We start from the raw sequence: 17,796 nt of genomic DNA, 5'->3' as shown, positions 1-17,796 counted from the left end.
ACACACACACACACACACACACAGATGTATCGCAGTATGATTAACTTAAGATAAAGAACTGCATTTCAGCTGAGGTGAATCATATGTAACGCTACTGAGGTGATAATGTGTCATAAACTCTCTGTTGTAAATAATTGTTATCAATACTTTACAATATTATTATGAGATTTTCAGCTGACCCTAGCTGAGGTGATAGCATGATGCTAGGGTGAGAGGATTCATGTATCTGTAGGCCTGCAGCCATCATGGCTCATCTTCAGCAGGAAATGAAACACAAGCTGATGGTTTCAGGCGACAACATCTGTTCTGAAGGCTGTAACTTCGTCCTTCACCTGCAGTTACAACATCAAGGTTTCTTGTCACAACAACATACCCTCTTGTTTTTTATAAAGAGATGTAGCCTACTGTAATACGACAAGCTCTGTGTGAATTTAAATAATCAGCACTAGCTGAAACGGTTCTTATCAGGAAAAGGACCAAAAAATGATCTTACAACTGGAAAAATAAAGCATAAGCCGCTTTTTATTTCCCCACACTGAGGGTCAGCTGTTTGAAAAGTCTTTGCCTCCATTATTACAATTATTGTAGACCAAAACTGATTAATTAATGAATTCATTTGGGCATATCTTTGTCAACAAAGTAGCCTACTCAAATCTAGAGTTATCGAGTATTAATGTGTACGGCCAGGCTGCTGAATGATTTAAGCCCAGGGTATTGACAAAGTATGCTCAGTGTTAGTCACTGTCTGCATTGTTAGCTTACCTAAATTGAAGGTAACATAGGAATTGCAATTCAACGACAAATGACTTGCTTTTATTTTGAAGGCGTGTTACATAACTTCCGGTCTGCACCGGGTGTGTTTTTTTTTTTTGACGCATAAAGCCCCGTTCTTTCCAGGTTGGACCTGCTGCCGAGCGACCGTTTATTCCTGCGGGCCTTTGTTCTGCATTTCCCCTGGAGCCGGAATACCTTTTGAAACCCTTTGAGGATTAATTATATTTGCTTATTTATTTATGTTTTGATCAAGATGGGCTGCTCGGGATTCACCTGTTCCAAACACTGCCTGTGTGCGCTCAACATCCTCTATGTTGTGAGTATATGAGAAGGCTGAGATATGGATCATCAGCCTGCTGCCATTATTCACCATCATCCCAGTGATGAGGGCAGACTTAATCAGATATTCACTGTGGGATCAGTGCATGAGAAAATACATCTTCAAAAAATAGCCTCGTAGCTTTCTTTTAATGCATTATTAATAAGCCCAGCTCTGAAGGCTTTGAATCCTGCCATCACATGTTATGGAATTACAGAGTCTCTGCTTGCAACCTCTGATAGCTCTTATCACAGTGTGTGTGTGTGTGTGTGTGTGTGTGTGTGTGTGTGTGTGTGTGTGTGTGTGTGTGTGTGTGTGTGTGTGTGTGTGTGTGTGTGTGTGTGTGCGCGCGTGCGTGCGTGTGTGTCACCTGAAGGTCCAAAAGGTCTGATGTTCAATCATTTTAAAGGGCCACCCCACCCATTTTAAACATTAGGAAACAGCTATGTGGTTTATGTTGGTGTGAGCAGTGGCGACTGGTCATTAGGGGCACAGCCCCACCTAGTGTCAGCAGAAAGTATTACAAATAATAATTACAACAAAATGCAAAAATAAATTAAAATATATATAAAATATATATAAAATCATGTTTAATCATCTGATTCGTCTGTACATTGCTGTTTTAGTCTGTGTTCTTTTAATTAGTGTCTACAGTGTGTGCCTATTGAGCTGTTTAGAGCCATGTGGGACAAAACCCGATCCTGCCCCTCCCTCTCTCTGTCTAAGTGAACGGTGACTGTAAAAACTACACTGCGCATGCTCAGAGTATTGTCCTATTTAATGTGTGTGGCAAAAAATAATGACCATAGGGACAAAGAGCTGCCATCCCCACCATACGTCATCTCACATCATTCAGAGCTGATTGGCTGTAAGTACGTGTGCCGCGAAAAGTGTGGTTTGTGAAGAGCAGGTGAAGAGGAGGAGAGAGATGTCCTAAAACCCGGAAGTAAGCTGCGCATGGCTTCCCTCCACAAAAAAGCAATGAGATTTCTCCATAGAATTTTAGAAAATAGCTCAAAATAAGATCTGTGGGAAACGTAGCGATTAGATAAATGCACGTTTTGTTCAGCCGGATAATATCCACATGTCTACCCTACTTTTATCATTTTCGAATCATAAATCTATCGATTAGTTTCATGATAGACTTTTGAAACTACAAGAAGATAAGGAGGACTTTTACAAAAAAGTAATAGAGATTTTTGTCCAGAAGGATAGGCAAATGGACTTCATCTTCAAGTCAAGGTAAGACCACCATTTTATTGAAAATGGGATCTTACTAAGAGAGAACAATTCAATATTTAAATGATAAAATTACATTTTTTGGGTATCTTTCTGTTGTTTAAAATTAATCGAAGCATCAGACAAAAAAAGCTTTTGAAAATAATATTATATTTTGATTTAGGTCAAAATTAGGGCCGGGACTTTAACGCGTTAATTAAGATTAATTAATTACACAAAAATTAACGCGTTAAAAAAATTAACGCATTTTAATCGCACTTATTTTTGCACCGCGGAACGTTTCTCACTGGATGAGTTTCAGGCGTACCGATTATACTGGAGCACCAACTAACGTTCATGACTTCAGACAACAACAAACCACAGTGAACAACAGTGGGAAATGTTGTTTTAAAAAACGGACGGATGGAAGCGTTGATAAGAGCACGGTTGTGTGCAAATTATGCAAAAAGGAATTCGCATATCACCGCAGCACATCAAGCCTCAAGTATCACCTCAATGCAAAACATATAGCAGCTAGCGTGGAAGCTAGCGTGGACGTTAGCCTCTTTTATCGCGTTCACACCAAAAAGAGCCGGTACTAAAATTAGTTCACCCCACGAAAGTCCCTGCTAGAGAGCAGGGACTTTCGTACGGCTCTATTGTGAGAAGAGAGCTATATGTCTGATTGGCTGGGCGGATTGCAAACCACGCCCCGTAAAACTCCCAAAAAGTTTTGTGAAGCCGCCATTGTCGCCATATCCTCGCATTAGCATTATTAGCATTAGCCCAGCGCAGAAACGCAGAGAGACTAACTTATGGCAACACAAAATAAAACATGGGAGAGGTGGAGATGAGGAGGTGTCGGCGTTCTGGCGATTTACTCGGAAGGCTTCAGTAGAAGCTGCTGGGACTCCCAGCAGCTTCTACTGAAGCCAGTCCCCAACTCCGGGGACTTCCGGCCGGGGACTTTGGGCGGCAGTATACGCCGTGAAGTGGTTTGCGGCCTGCCAGTAAACCCAAAGCAGAAGAAGAAGAAGTGACGTCAGCGGCTTCATTTGCCTAATCCACCCCCAGGTTCAAAGAGTTCTCATGAACTAAGTTCTCATGAACCTTTGTGGGAAAAGTACTGCGGTGGGAATGCGCCTAATGGTATACTAAAATCCATGTGAAAAAAATTGCTTCTCACTGTTCTCAGGTCAAATATTTATATGTGATTAAAAATGCGATTAATTTCGATTAATTAATTACAAAGCCTCTAATTAATTAGATTAATTTTTTTAATCGAGTCCCGGCCCTAGTCAAAATATAATATTTGTAAACCTGAAGAGTCAGTGCCAGTGCCTCACCAGCCATGAACCTCACTGCAGAAGCTTATATATAGACATCTAAGTTTTTTGTGCCCCACCACTTTTGTACACATTTGTAAAAACGCCACTGGGTGTGAGATTGGGGATTTGAGAGTAAATTAACTGATATCATTGACCATTCTGAATTTATATATCTGTACCATCTTCTTGGAAGTTTAATACTAAATAAATAGTAAACTCCTGTGCATGTGTTATTCAACTCACTTAATATGAATATAGAGGTATCGTATCAGAATTAGTTTTATTTACCAAGTAGGTTTACACATACTGAGAATTAGCTTTTCTGGTGCATACAGAGACACAGAAAGGAGAATACATAACCAAAAATAGAAAATAGTATAATTATAAAAGCTATTCAAAATAATAATACACAAAATATAATATACACTGAGTGCAGTAAAATATGGAAAAGAAAACAGAGTTGTTTTTTTATTTATTTGAAGGGATTGTTTTCAAAATCCAATTATGTATATTTTTGTTATTTAAGATAAAATACAGCTGCACAGTTTACAGTTTCAGTTCACTTTTGATGAGAACATGTACGTTGTTTTGTACAGTTTATATAAATACAGAAATATTTTTCAGTCATAATTTGTCCGCAGAAAAAATTAAAATAGTTTTGTGAACTTAAAATCGTGAATCATAACGAATCGTGAGTTGAGTCTATCGTTACATCCCTAGCGTTTAAGCTTGCTTGGGACCCTGGCACTGTTGGACTTTATTTGCAGCAACTAAATTATAATTTTTGACCGATTAAGTTTGCTCAATTTCCTCTCTAGTTATTATTACTGTCTCTTCTACAACCTTCACAGCTCTCTGGTTCACAGGGCACTGTGGGTCCTAATGTGTTAGTATGCTGGACATAATCACTGAACATTTCAACCTGTACATTTATAAAAGGGTTTTTATCCATACTGCTATGATATATAATATACTTATATACTATTACTCCACTGAATCTATCAGAAAGCTATCACTCAGACAGTAGAAAATAATAAACAATTAGCATGTTTGCTTTTAAAATGTCAGCATATCTCCCTGCTGTTCTGTTAAATGCACAACCTTTACTGGTTATTGTGATTTTCCCTTTAAATATAGTACTTGTATTAGGTCAACTGAATCTGAATACATTTCCCTACTGCACTGCAACGGTAGCAGATAGCAGATATGTCTTCCAGAATATTATACAGTATGTGTACTTAGCTTACTTTTTGTTTTACTATTGACGTGTAATATGTTGGTATACTACTATATTATTTTTGATTTCTGATTCTGGTTTTGAATAAACCGGGACAAAGGTTACATGAACATAATCCAGATGTTTTTATTCCTCTTCTGATTGAAGATGCACTTAATATTTGTATTTAATATTGGAATTCACTTTAAATGTAGGGATAAAATACTGTACCAATCATATGTGACATTTTTGACATGTGTGCGGTGCAGATGGTGAGCCTGCTGATGATCGGCATCGCGGCGTGGGGGAAGTGGTTCGGCCTGGTCTCCAGTTTCCAGGTGGTGGGGGGCATCATCGCCGTGGGGGTCTTCCTCTTCTTCGTGGCCGGGGCCGGCCTGATCGGAGCCATGAAGCATCACCAGGTCCTGCTCTTCTTCGTATCCTTCTCACCGCTCAGACTACTGCTCACCGATAGTGGTGTAAACAAGTAACTAAGTACATTTAATCAAGTAATGTTCTTATGTACAATTAACAGGAAATTGTACTTTACTGGAGTATTTCAATGTTGTCCTACTTTGTACTTCTACTCCACAGCAGTTCAGAGGTAAATGGTGTACGTTGACTCCACTACATGTATTTAATCCCTTTAGTTACTTTACAGATCTGGATGAATGATGTGAAATATAATCAAGTGTTAAATCAGACTTTAGTTCCACCTGGAGTAAATCCACCAGCTGCCCTGCAGTATACAAAGTCATTCAAACTAGCTGCACCTTCACCAGCTTTGAGAACACTTTCATGATCAATCATTATAAAACATATCATATATATTATTCTGAAATGGAACAATCTGCACAATGACTACTTTCTTTTTCACTACTTTCTTTTTCAAGGGCTACACAATTTATCAGAAACGCAATATTTGTACCGGAAAAATATGTTTGAATATTATTCCGAATTAGGGATTGTTGTGCTTCATAGTGTTCCCTCTGGAGAGTCATATTCTACGGACTAAACACAATGTCTTTGTTTGTATGAAGGTAGATATGGTGCAAAATACGAGAGCGTGTAAAACCTGATCTGAGTACTTGCAGAAAAAAAATCTGAGCTTGTGTGCATACATTTACACTTGTATAAAATATCCACGTAACTGTGAACCAAATGTACACTTGTATAAAATATCCACGTAACTGTGAACCAAATTTGAAATCACAGAAGAAAAAAAAAGTGTTGTAGCTTAGTGATGAAATGTTCACTTGCAGAAAAATACATATTTTTAAAATATATTTTCCATTACAACTGCAACTTGGTTATTACAACCTCTCAAATCAGTCATTACAACTTGACGAATCTGCTCTGTGGCAGTATAAATCGACGAATCTGCGGTCTTGACTTTTGCTACACTTCTTGCGATAAATGTGTCGCAAAAGTAATTTTCACCTGTAGATGTGGGGGGAGGGAGGGGGGTTGGAGCGGTCGGTAAATGCCGCTGTAACACATTAATAAACAATGAACCACGGCACGGAAAAGTACAAGATTGGAGAAGTAGTTATTTAATTTAATCTGGCTTCGTATGATTAAAATCGACCCGCGCAGTCCCCCATTGTTGTTGTTGTGTGCGAAGCACGGAGCTAGAACGGGAGCTGCGTTGGTTTGAAAGGGGCTGCGTCGTTCTGATAGCTCCGCCCCTTCGCTCCAACCCCCCTCCCTCCCCCCACATCTATAGGTGAAAATGTTGTGTTGCAAAAGTCAAGACCGCAGATTCGTCGATTTATACTGCTACAGAGCAGATTCGTCAAATTGTAATGACTGATTTGAGAGGTTGTAATAACCAAGTTGCAGTTGTAATGGAAAATATATTTTAAAAATATGTATTTTTCTGCAAGTGAACATTTCATCACTAAGTTCATTTTTTTTCTACAAAGCGACAAAACTTTTTTTTTTCTTCTGTGACTTCAAATTTGGTTCACAGTTACGTGGATATTTTATACAAGTGTAAATGTATGCACACAAGCTCAGATTTTTTTTCTGCAAGTGCTCACATCAGGTTTTACACGCTCTCCCATTTTGCACCATATCTACCTTCATAGTTTGGTACCTTTTTAGAAAATTACACACAAATGATCAACTCCTCCGATATCGTAAATCACATTGCAATATCAGTCAAATGAATTACAAGTTATTTTTTCAAAATGTCAGCTTTTACAGAGTTCATTACAGAGCTGCAGTCAGGACAGGGTTAGCCTAGCTTAGCATAAAGACCAGTGGTGGACAGTAACTACCTACACTTACTAAAGTACTGTACTTAAGTAACATTTTAAGTTACTTTAAAGTGGACCTATCATGCTATATTTGAAACATATATTGTAGGGCCATACCTATACAAAACATGTCTGTGAAGTTTTATTCAAAATACCAAACAGATCATGCATTTTAGCCATGCCTCATTTCGCTCTATTTGCTCTTTTCCAGCCCTGTTTTTGCAAGGGCTGATTCTGTGAGAAGTCTTCTTCGCTGCTTTTGTGGCAGACACAGCGCCACCTACAGGCCTGGCATATGTGCTACAGCGTCTCCAGCTTTTTCGAGCAGCAATGGCCGTGGCCCAACCCCCCATTCCCCTGATAGGTGGAGAGTTGCCCATAGAGGCGGAGTTCCTCGTTCCTGACGTCAGAAAAATTAAAATATGTATCAGATCCGTTGTAGCCCGTTTTTAGAGATTTGGGTATGGAGGAAAATAGAGAGGGTTGTGTTTGCTGACACTTGGTGAGTTCCCTGGAACACCGGGGACACATATTCATGTATAAAAGACGTACAAAAGTGCATTTTGCATGATAGGTCCCCTTTAAATTCATATTTCCATGTAATGCTACTTTATACTTCTACTCCACTACATTTAATAGGGATATAATGGATGTAACTCTACTATATTTTATTTTAAATCTTTAGTTGCTCTTCAGATGAAGATTAAACATTGGTTTAACACGATGGATCTCTAAAGATTAAACCAGTGGAATAACAGTTTGAGATAATAATAATAATGATGATAATTGATTTCAGCACTTTTCCAAGGGCTCAAAGCGCTTTACATTACAATATATGACATATATTAGACATGTAATACATCAGTACTGTGGACAATACTCACAGGAACCATTTTCTGTTGAAGAAAAAAGCTGTGAATCAGATCTTTTATTGTGTACAGTAAAATGCTACTCTTATAATGTCATATGTATATATAAATATTAAATATCACATATGTATGCAAAATGCACATCATCATAACATGACTATTTCAGAGCTTTGTGTTTTTGGATCAAACAGAATAGAATACAGTATTGTAATGTTATGTGATATATACAGTATATCATTGGTGAGCGCCACAGGTGTTGCTAGGTGACAGAGCCAGACCAGCTGTTTCCTGTTTTTATACCAAACATGACTTACCACTTCCCTTACAAAATATGTAGATATGTATATGAGCACTGTACGTATGTTATGGATCTGTGAATGTTTTGTAATGTTGGACAGTGCCCTCTCTTCCCCTCAGTGATTTGGAAAATCTATTCATGTATGCAGTGCAATAAGACCCAGACGGCCTCGTGTTACACACCGTGCACAGCCAGGCTCTAACTGACGCTCAGCTTTAAATCAGGCCTGGAGTTACAGTGTGTGTGAGCAGGGTTGTTGTTTCTGCTGAACATGTGTGTGTGTTGCTCCTTGACAGTGAAGCTCAGTACATGATCGTCCTGTTCATGGTGTTCATCGTGCAGTTCTCTGTTTCCAGCGCCTGCTTGGCCATCAACAGAGAGCAACAGGTACGATAGGCAGCAGCTTCATGTAGAGAAATCCCATTCAGCTGGGTGCACTGTACTAGAAATCAAATCGTGTACCCCTGCAGCAGCTTAATGTGTGTCTCAACTCATAAAGCCACGGGAAGGAGGAAACATTTGAACCCTGTCACCTGAAATGTGTTCTTCATTCCTTCCATTTGTTCAGCGCTTCCCCTGAAATGATCTATAGTGAAAAAAAGTGATTCTGACATCACTGTTAAATGTTTTAATTTGTTTTATTGATTATATTGTGTAAATGATTCCTTCTTATCTTTTTGACAATTATTTCCCTGGTTTAAAACAAGTACATACAATTCTTTAAAAGTAATTGGACTATTTCATTATGATGGTTTATTATTGGTGTTCCACTGTTTGCAGGGTTATGGCTCTGGCTCATCGTTTCGTGTTGTATTTATGATACCCTTTCTTTGAAATGGATAGTATGGTATGGATGGTGGTCCCACAGAGCGACTGTGGCTGATGTTACCTTGCATGGCAGCCCTGCTCTGTATGAATGTGTGTGAATGATGACGTGCAATGACCTCAAGTGACAATACTAATAGTGGCTAATAATGTTCAATTCAACTTCATTTTAGTGTGTAACAATTACAAGAGTAAAGAAGAATCAATACGATGTTTAACTGAAGTTAAACATCGTATTGATACTTCTTTACTCTTGTATTATGTAAGACAACAGAACAATGTGACCTTAGGAAAGAAGAAGCCAGGATATTTAGGATCAGAAATGATCTTATTGATAGGAAGACCTGCCTTTCACTCAGATTCAGATTCAGACAGCAGCCTGTACACCAACAATGAAACACATGAGCACATCCTACAGTTTCAAAAAGCAGGAATCAAACCTGAGCTGACAGGAAATGCTCCGTTTTAGTTTAATACACACAGTTAAGCTCACACACACTATTTTATGAACATACAGGTTCACCTGCTGAATTAAAAACAGAACAAATGAAGCAAAGAAAGTGAAAACCATGAAGCAGATTCAGGCAGTAGAAGTATAGACTCACTCTTAAAGTGTTAGCCTACAGAACAGTACAGCTTAATTTATATATGCTCTGTTTAGTTTTTCTAACATTGTTTTCCTGCTAATCTCCAATTTTAAGGTAATCTGATTAAATATTTTTTACGTTAGTGTAATACAGTTACTTTTTTTTAAATCTAGGTTACATAATCCAGTTGCAAGTAATGTGTTACTCTCGAAGTCTGCTGAGGCCCTAATGTAACTTGTGATTGTTAGCAGCATGATTATTGAACTGTTTTCCTGTAGTTGTTGAAAGGCATTGTGTGTCATGTAGGAAATGACTAAGAGAAGTAGAAGAGGACAAGGCAGATCGACAGGAAGGGGGTTCATTCCAGAAGTGATTAAACACGGATGCTCTTTAATACGGGCTTCCTGTCTCAGAGGAACAGAGCTGCAGCGGTCAGCAGGAAAACATGTTGATATCATCCATCACTACCATCAGCACAGATTGCTGGCAGTGGTGAAGATCATCTTCCCTTCACAAGAAGTGGCTCTCCTTGTATCTGTGGTGTCAGTAATGAAGTGGAAGTGATTTGTGGTCACTGTTTAAAGCCTTTTCTGATGCTGCTAACATCTAAACCATTAGATCAGACGGATAGTTGATCCTTATTTAAAGGTCCGTGTGCAGCCAGCAGCTATTAGACAGAAGGCTCTACAATAAGGACCTCAACTGCTGTGAGACTGAGAGGATCACACATACTTATTCTGCCATTTACATTCAAAACTACTCACAGCCCATATCTTGTATTGATCCAAATATGTTTGGGACATATGAAAAAGCTTCTGCTTTGATTATTAATTAATGTATGACATATTTCCCCCCCCCAAAAAAGCCTCTTTAAAAAGAATCTGGAATTCACATTATCTACACGTTTCAGCCATTTTTGAAAAGTCCAGAATCTATGAATTTGCATTACACAAACACACACGCGCACACACACACACATATTGCTTTTAATTTTCTTCAGTACCCTGCTTAAGACATTTTTTTTCAATACTGGAGCATTTCCACTTTATGCTACAACATTGGTTACTAGTTCATTTTAAATCTTATATTATTAGAACATAGTATAAATGAACAAATGTATTCTTATGTAATAATATGAAAACTACAAAAATGGCCATTCTCCATAAAGTATACTTTTAGTTTTGGTACTTTATGTTTGTTTTTTTAAGTACTTAAATGAATGTTTCTACACTGTGGTATTACAGTGTACTAGTTTCACTAATATCTGAGTATGCATCCACTTTTGCATAATACTGGATTCAGTGCTTTATGAAGAGTGCTGTGTGTGTGCGTGCGTGCGTGCGTGCTGCAGGACCAGCTGCTGGAGGTGGGCTGGAATAACTCCCGCAGCACTCAGAGGGACGTGGAGAAGAGCCTCAACTGCTGTGGCTTCAGACAGCTGGAGCCCAACCGCACCTGTGATGCTGTGAGTCTGATCCTGGACCGGTTCAGAGGGTTAAACTGATATAAGATCATAATATCCCCTCTCCCTGCAGCCTGAGTCATTGCTTCGCTGTGTGTGTTGTCGTCCTGCAGGCGTGTTTCCCCAACCACTCGTGTATGCCCTGTGCAGAGAAGATCCAGGAGCATGCAGGAGAGGTGCTCCGCTTCGTGGGAGGCATCGGACTCTTTTTCAGCTTTACTGAGGTGAGCCATCACAACTACAACACTAAGGAGTTACTCCATGCTGTGCTCAGTCAAACTAAATGAGCATTAGCAGCGGTGCTATTAGAAGCATTTGGAACCGTAGTAGAAAAGGCAGATGTAAGAAGAAGCAGTAGTTAGAGTAGGTAGGAAAGCATACTGGCAGGGTTGGGAGGGTAACTTTAAGAATGTTTTCCGTTACAATTACTAGTTTCATGTTCAAAAAACCTAATCGGTAACCGAATCTGAGTATCAAATATCAAAGTAATTTAACCTAATTACTTTCTGTTACTTTTGGATGACCTCAATATCAAATGAAATGCAAATAAATACACAAGAAAATAAATATCAAAAAGATGTTCTTTTTTTTTATCCTGATACCGTAATCCCATTACAACTACTTTCAAAATAGTTTGAACTACTTTGTCCTAGTAGCTTTATTTATTTATCCATCTATATTTATCGAAATGCTTCAATGGAGAGCAAAAAAAACAAGAGCAGGACAGAGGTTAAAAGACGGAGCGCTGGACGTTAGAGAAATCAACAGAAGAAGACAGGAAGTAAACACTAAAGGGAACAGCAGAAGAAGACAGACAGGAAGTAAACACTAAAGGGAACAGCAGAAGAAGACAGACAGGAAGTAAACACTAAAGGGAACAGCAGAAGAAGAAAGGAAGTAAACACTAAAGGGAACAGCAGAAGAAGAAAGGAAGTAAACACTAAAGGGAACAGCAGAAGAAGACAGACAGGAAGTAAACACTAAAGGGAACAGCAGAAGAAGACAGACAGGAAGTAAACACTAAAGGGAACAGCAGAAGAAGACAGACAGGAAGTAAACACTAAAGGGAACAGCAGAAGAAGAAAGGAAGTAAACACTAAAGGGAACAGCAGAAGAAGAAAGGAAGTAAACACTAAAGGGAACAGCAGAAGAAGACAGACAGGAAGTAAACACTAAGGGACAGAGAAGAGAAGACTAGTAGAAGAGAACAAGACATGAAGTAAAACACTAAAGGGAACAGCAGAAGAAGACAGATAGGAAGTAAACACTAAAGGGAACAGCAGAAGAAGACAGATAGGAAGTAAACACTAAAGGGAACAGCAGAAGAAGACAGACAGGAAGTAAACACTAAAGGGAACAGCAGAAGAAGACAGACAGAAAGGAAGTGAACACTAAAGGGAACAGCAGAAGAAGACAGACAGGAAGTAAACACTAAAGGGAACAGCAGAAGAAGACAGACAGGAAGTAAACACTAAAGGGAACAGCAGAAGAAGACAGAAGTAAACACTAAAGGGAACAGCAGAAGAAGAAGAGAAGAAGAAGGAAGTAAACACTAAAGGGAACAGCAGAAGAAGAAGACAGACAGGAAGTAAACACTAAAGGGAACAGCAGAAGAAGAAGACAGACAGGAAGAACACTAAAGGGAACAGCAGAAGAAGACAGACAGGAAGTGAACACTAAAGGGAACAGCAGAAGAAGACAGACAGGAAGTAAACACTAAAGGGAACAGCAGAAGAAGACAGACAGGAAGTAAACACTAAAGGGAACAGCAGAAGAAGACAGGAAGTAAACACTAAAGGGAACAGCAGAAGAAGAAAGGAAGTAAACACTAAAGGGAACAGCAGAAGAAGAAAGGAAGTAAACACTAAAGGGAACAGCAGAAGAAGACAGACAGGAAGTAAACACTAAAGGGAACAGCAGAAGAAGACAGACAGGAAGTAAACACTAAAGGGAACAGCAGAAGAAGACAGGAAGTAAACACTAAAGGGAACAGCAGAAGAAGAAGAAGACAGGAAGTAAACACTAAAGGGAACAGCAGAAGAAGACAGACAGGAAGTAAACACTAAGGGAACAGTAGAAGAAGACAGGACAGGAAGTAAACACTAAAGGGAACAGCAGAAGAAGACAGACAGGAAGTAAACACTAAAGGGAACAGCAGAAGAAGACAGACATGAAGTAAACACTAAAGGGAACAGCAGAAGAAGACAGACAGGAAGTAAACACTAAAGGGAACAGCAGAAGAAGACAGGAAGTAAACACTAACGGGAACAGCAGAAGAAGAAAGGAAGTAAACACTAACGGGAACAGCAGAAGAAGAAAGGAAGTAAACACTAAAGGGAACAGCAGAAGAAGACAGACAGACAGGAAGTGAACACTAAAGGGAACAGCAGAAGAAGACAGACAGGAAGTAAACACTAAAGGGAACAGTAGAAGAAGACAGACAGGAAGTAAACACTAAAGGGAACAGCAGAAGAAGACAGGAAAGTAAACACTAAAGGGAACAGCAGAAGAAGAAAGGAAGTAAACACTAAAGGGAACAGCAGAAGAAGAAAGGAAGTCAACAATAAAGGGAACAGCAGAAGAAGACAGACAGGAAGTAAACACTAAAGGGAACAGCAGAAGAAGAAAGGAAGTAAACACTAAAGGGAACAGCAGAAGAAGAAAGGAAGTCAACAATAAAGGGAACAGCAGAAGAAGACAGACAGGAAGTAAACACTAAAGGGAACAGCAGAAGAAGAAAGGAAGTAAACACTAAAGGGAACAGCAGAAGAAGACAGACAGGAAGTAAACACTAAAGGGAACTGCAGAAGAAGAAAGGAAGTAAACACTAAAGGGAACAGCAGAAGAAGAAAGGAAGTAAACACTAAAGGGAACAGCAGAAGAAGACAGACAGGAAGTAAACACTAAAGGGAACTGCAGAAGAAGAAAGGAAGTAAACACTAAAGGGAACAGCAGAAGAAGACAGACAGGAAGTAAACACTAAAGGGAACAGTAGAAGAAGACAGACAGGAAGTAAAACACTAAAGGGAACAGCAGAAGAAGACAGACAGGAAGTAAACACTAAAGGGAACAGCAGAAGAAGACAGACAGACAGGAAGTAAACACTAAAGGGAACAGCAGAAGAAGACAGACAGGAAGTAAACACTAAAGGGAACAGCAGAAGAAGACAGACAGACAGGAACTGAACACTAAAGGGAACAGCAGAAGAAGACAGACAGGAAGTAAACACTAAAGGGAACAGCAGAAGAAGACAGGAAGTAAACACTAAAGGGAACAGCAGAAGAAGAAAGGAAGTAAACACTAAAGGGAACAGCAGAAGAAGACAGACAGGAAGTAAACACTAAAGGGAACAGCAGAAGAAGACAGACAGGAAGTAAACACTAAAGGGAACAGCAGAAGAAGACAGGAAGTAAACACTAAAGGGAACAGCAGAAGAAGACAGACAGGAAGTAAACACTAAAGGGAACAGCAGAAGAAGAAAGGAAGTAAACACTAAAGGGAACAGCAGAAGAAGACAGACAGGAAGTAAACACTAAAGGGAACAGTAGAAGAAGACAGACAGGAAGTAAACACTAAAGGGAACAGCAGAAGAAGACAGACAGGAAGTAAACACTAAAGGGAACAGCAGAAGAAGACAGACATGAAGTAAACACTAAAGGGAACAGCAGAAGAAGACAGACAGGAAGTAAACACTAAAGGGAACAGCAGAAGAAGACAGGAAGTAAACACTAACGGGAACAGCAGAAGAAGAAAGGAAGTCAACACTAACGGGAACAGCAGAAGAAGAAAGGAAGTAAACACTAAAGGGAACAGCAGAAGAAGACAGACAGGAAGTAAACACTAACGGGCTCTGTCAGTGTTTGAAGACTGGTTAATGGAAAACGCCATAGAAAGGAAAATGTTTTCTTAACAGAAGCAATACGATAATTTCTCTAATCCAAAAAATTCCTTGATATCAATGTCGAGTCGGTGGTTTATATAATGTGTGTCCATGTAAAAAGCTTACTTAGCAGATACATTCACTGTGGGTGTGGGTCTCCTCATGATCAAAAGAAAACACTGAGTGTTATTCTCTATCTCACAGAGGCTATTGTTTTGCTCTCAGTCTCACTGTTTCTTCGTCCTGTTTCAGATTCTGGGAGTGTGGCTGACGTACCACTACAGGAACCAGAAAGACCCTCGAGCTAACCCCAGTGCTTTCCTGTGAGTGAGCTCCGGCTGCTCCGTCACCTCCACCTCTGCCCTCCTTTTATGGACTTTGTAAATAAAACACTGATCGTTGTGTTTCCACTGAGGGCTGCAACATGCTGTTATTATGTTTGGAGTGGAGTGTGTTCTGAAGTGTTTGTGTGTGAAGGAACAGCACACACGTTGCCTCCAGTGTGACAGCTCTGCATCAGAAACATTTACAGTTGGTTCACTGACCCTATTGTGTACAGCAGTCTGCTGTGTATTATAAAGTATTTATGCACCCTGCCTCATATAACACTGTTCATCTCCTTTGTTGTTCATTGTTTGTCTGCCCCACTGAACGCAATGCTGCTCTTCACATTGGTATGATGACATTATTTTGAGTGTGTGTGTGTGTGTGTGTGTGTGTGTGTGTGTGGTTGTGTGTGTGTGTGTGTGTGTGTGTGTGTGTGTGTGTGTGTGTGTGTGTGTGTGTGTGTGTGTGTGTGTGTGTGGTGTGTGTGTGTGTGTGTGTGTGTGTGTGTGTGTGTGTGTGTGTGTGTGTGTGTGTGTGGTTGTATGTGTGGTTGTGTGTGTGTGGTTGTGTGTCTTCTCATGATTCTTCTGCAGATATTAGCTCCTGTATGAGAGCTGCACCTGTCTGGGCGTTTTTACTGTAAATCTGAATAAAACACTGATTTCTCTGGCTTCTTGTCTTCTGTTTCTACTCTGTAAAATGGTTTCAATTCAAAACAATAGGGAACATTATTGTGTATTATTCAATCTTAAAGGTCAGATTTTCTGTAAATACAAAGCACAAGTTGCTCAGCACAATAAGTTCATTTTTCGTTGTTTTAAATACCAAGTCAGTATTCAGTATCTTAACAGTCAGTATCTTAACATACATAAAAGAAGACTGAGAGCTACATTAGATTTAATAATTGTTACACTTCATAGTTTTGGGATTGCGATCTAGTTTTTGGGTGGAATGTCAAGCAAAATCTAACATATAGTTAATTTGAAGTCAAAACCACAGAAACATAATCAAATAACTAAAAAAAATAAAGTGGCTTTAAACTGAATATGAGGAGTAGGGCCATGAATATTGATGCATTCACTTACTGTCATTCAAACGATATCAGCTCTGTGAAAACGTGAAAGGATAAGTATGTTACAGATATATCTACACAGAAAAGCTGACTTGACATTGGTTTTCCTTTCCTGAATCTCTGTCCTATGTTCAGGTTCAGAGGATGTTAGTTGAAGTCCTGATCAACCACCTCGTGCCACGTTCTCCTGCTCTAAGCAGCTCAGGACACAGAATAACAGTCTGCGTGGAGCCTCAGTAACCTAGCAACAGGAACAAGCCTTCAGTGCTGACAGTGTAAACCCGCCCATCCAGGATGTGGAACACACACACACACACACACACACACTGAACACAATGTGCTCTATGAACAAATTCCTTGCCAAAGCATTTTCACTGCTTAACTCACTTAAATATATACTATGTTGGTCATATCAAAGTTAAAATGATAACCATGAGCTGTGGATTGTTGTTGGAGTTCACTATACTGATAATACTGCTTAACAAATGAACAACAACTATATTGTTAATTATTTGGCATACTTCCCAGATTGCTTTGCTTTTGCTCAAGCCATGTCTGGAATACGTCCTGCAGAAATTGGTGGGCTTACTGTACCATTGGGAACTCCTGGGCCAATGAAAAATTGAACTTTTCTTATGTTTCTTTTTTAGTCTGAACATTTAAAGATTCCTTTAAAGCTGTACTAATCGATGTGTTTATATAGCTGTATATTAGCAATGGATTTATTAATCAGGTGTATATAGTCTAAACACCCACTGTTAGAGACTCACTGGGAAACATTGTGGAGGGTTCAGCAGCTCACTCCACTCGACCCCAAATGAAGGATGCTCTGAATCTGCTGGAAATATCGTGTCCACTGCCCTCAGGTAACCTTGTAGACACTAATGTTCCCTGCAGGCCTTACTGATGGAATATAGATCCTTAAACTCTCCACCACTTACTGCAAACTAGCTTTGAGGCTTAACAAATATTTCATAGTGTGCAGTGATGACTTTTTTTTGTAGGTCAATCTGGAAGTTAGCCTCCCAAGACAAGGCCAATGGGATTTTTTTCATTTGATTTAGGAATACTGCAGAAAATAAGCTCCGGCGACAACACCGCTAAGCTAAAGGCGGCTAATGTTTGAAGTGATGACGTTTACAGTATAAGTGTCATTTAGCCACTTGTTAGCTAACACAGTGTCAGGCACATATACATTTCAGAAACTCATCAGTTAGGGTTTACTGTCGTTTTTTATGTTGTAGAACAAAGCGTGAAAATCTCAGGCATCAAACCGAACCACGTTAAAAAAAACATTGATTTCGCAACAAGGGAGTTCGGAAGTGCTGAAATAAACTAATTTTCCAGTTTAGGACTGATC

At 39.4% G+C, this 17,796-nt stretch overlaps 1 protein-coding gene across 2 annotated transcripts; it reads left to right on the top strand.

Annotated features, from left to right (window-relative positions):
• Positions 1 to 891: 891 nt before the first annotated feature.
• Positions 892 to 16,035, top strand: tspan13b (tetraspanin 13b). Of its 2 annotated transcripts, XM_034202166.1 has the most exons (6): positions 892 to 1,090; positions 5,125 to 5,292; positions 8,590 to 8,670; positions 11,047 to 11,160; positions 11,271 to 11,381; positions 15,290 to 16,035. In XM_034202166.1, the coding sequence occupies exons 1-6, from the start codon at positions 1,028 to 1,030 to the stop codon at positions 15,362 to 15,364; spliced, it is 612 nt and encodes a 203-aa protein (XP_034058057.1). In that variant the 5' UTR covers positions 892 to 1,027; the 3' UTR covers positions 15,365 to 16,035. The 2 variants fall into 2 exon arrangements, with proteins under 2 accessions (XP_034058057.1, XP_034058058.1); XM_034202167.1 differs by lacking the exons at positions 11,047 to 11,160; positions 11,271 to 11,381; positions 15,290 to 16,035 and adding an exon at positions 10,002 to 11,035.
• Positions 16,036 to 17,796: the final 1,761 nt, after the last annotated feature.

The sequence above is a fragment of the Gymnodraco acuticeps genome, unplaced genomic scaffold, assembly GCF_902827175.1.
Source record: "Gymnodraco acuticeps unplaced genomic scaffold, fGymAcu1.1, whole genome shotgun sequence".
Lineage (NCBI taxonomy): Eukaryota > Metazoa > Chordata > Actinopteri > Perciformes > Bathydraconidae > Gymnodraco > Gymnodraco acuticeps.
The sequence above is the reverse complement of the archived record's forward strand: the minus strand, read 5'-3'. Positions and strand labels throughout refer to the sequence as shown.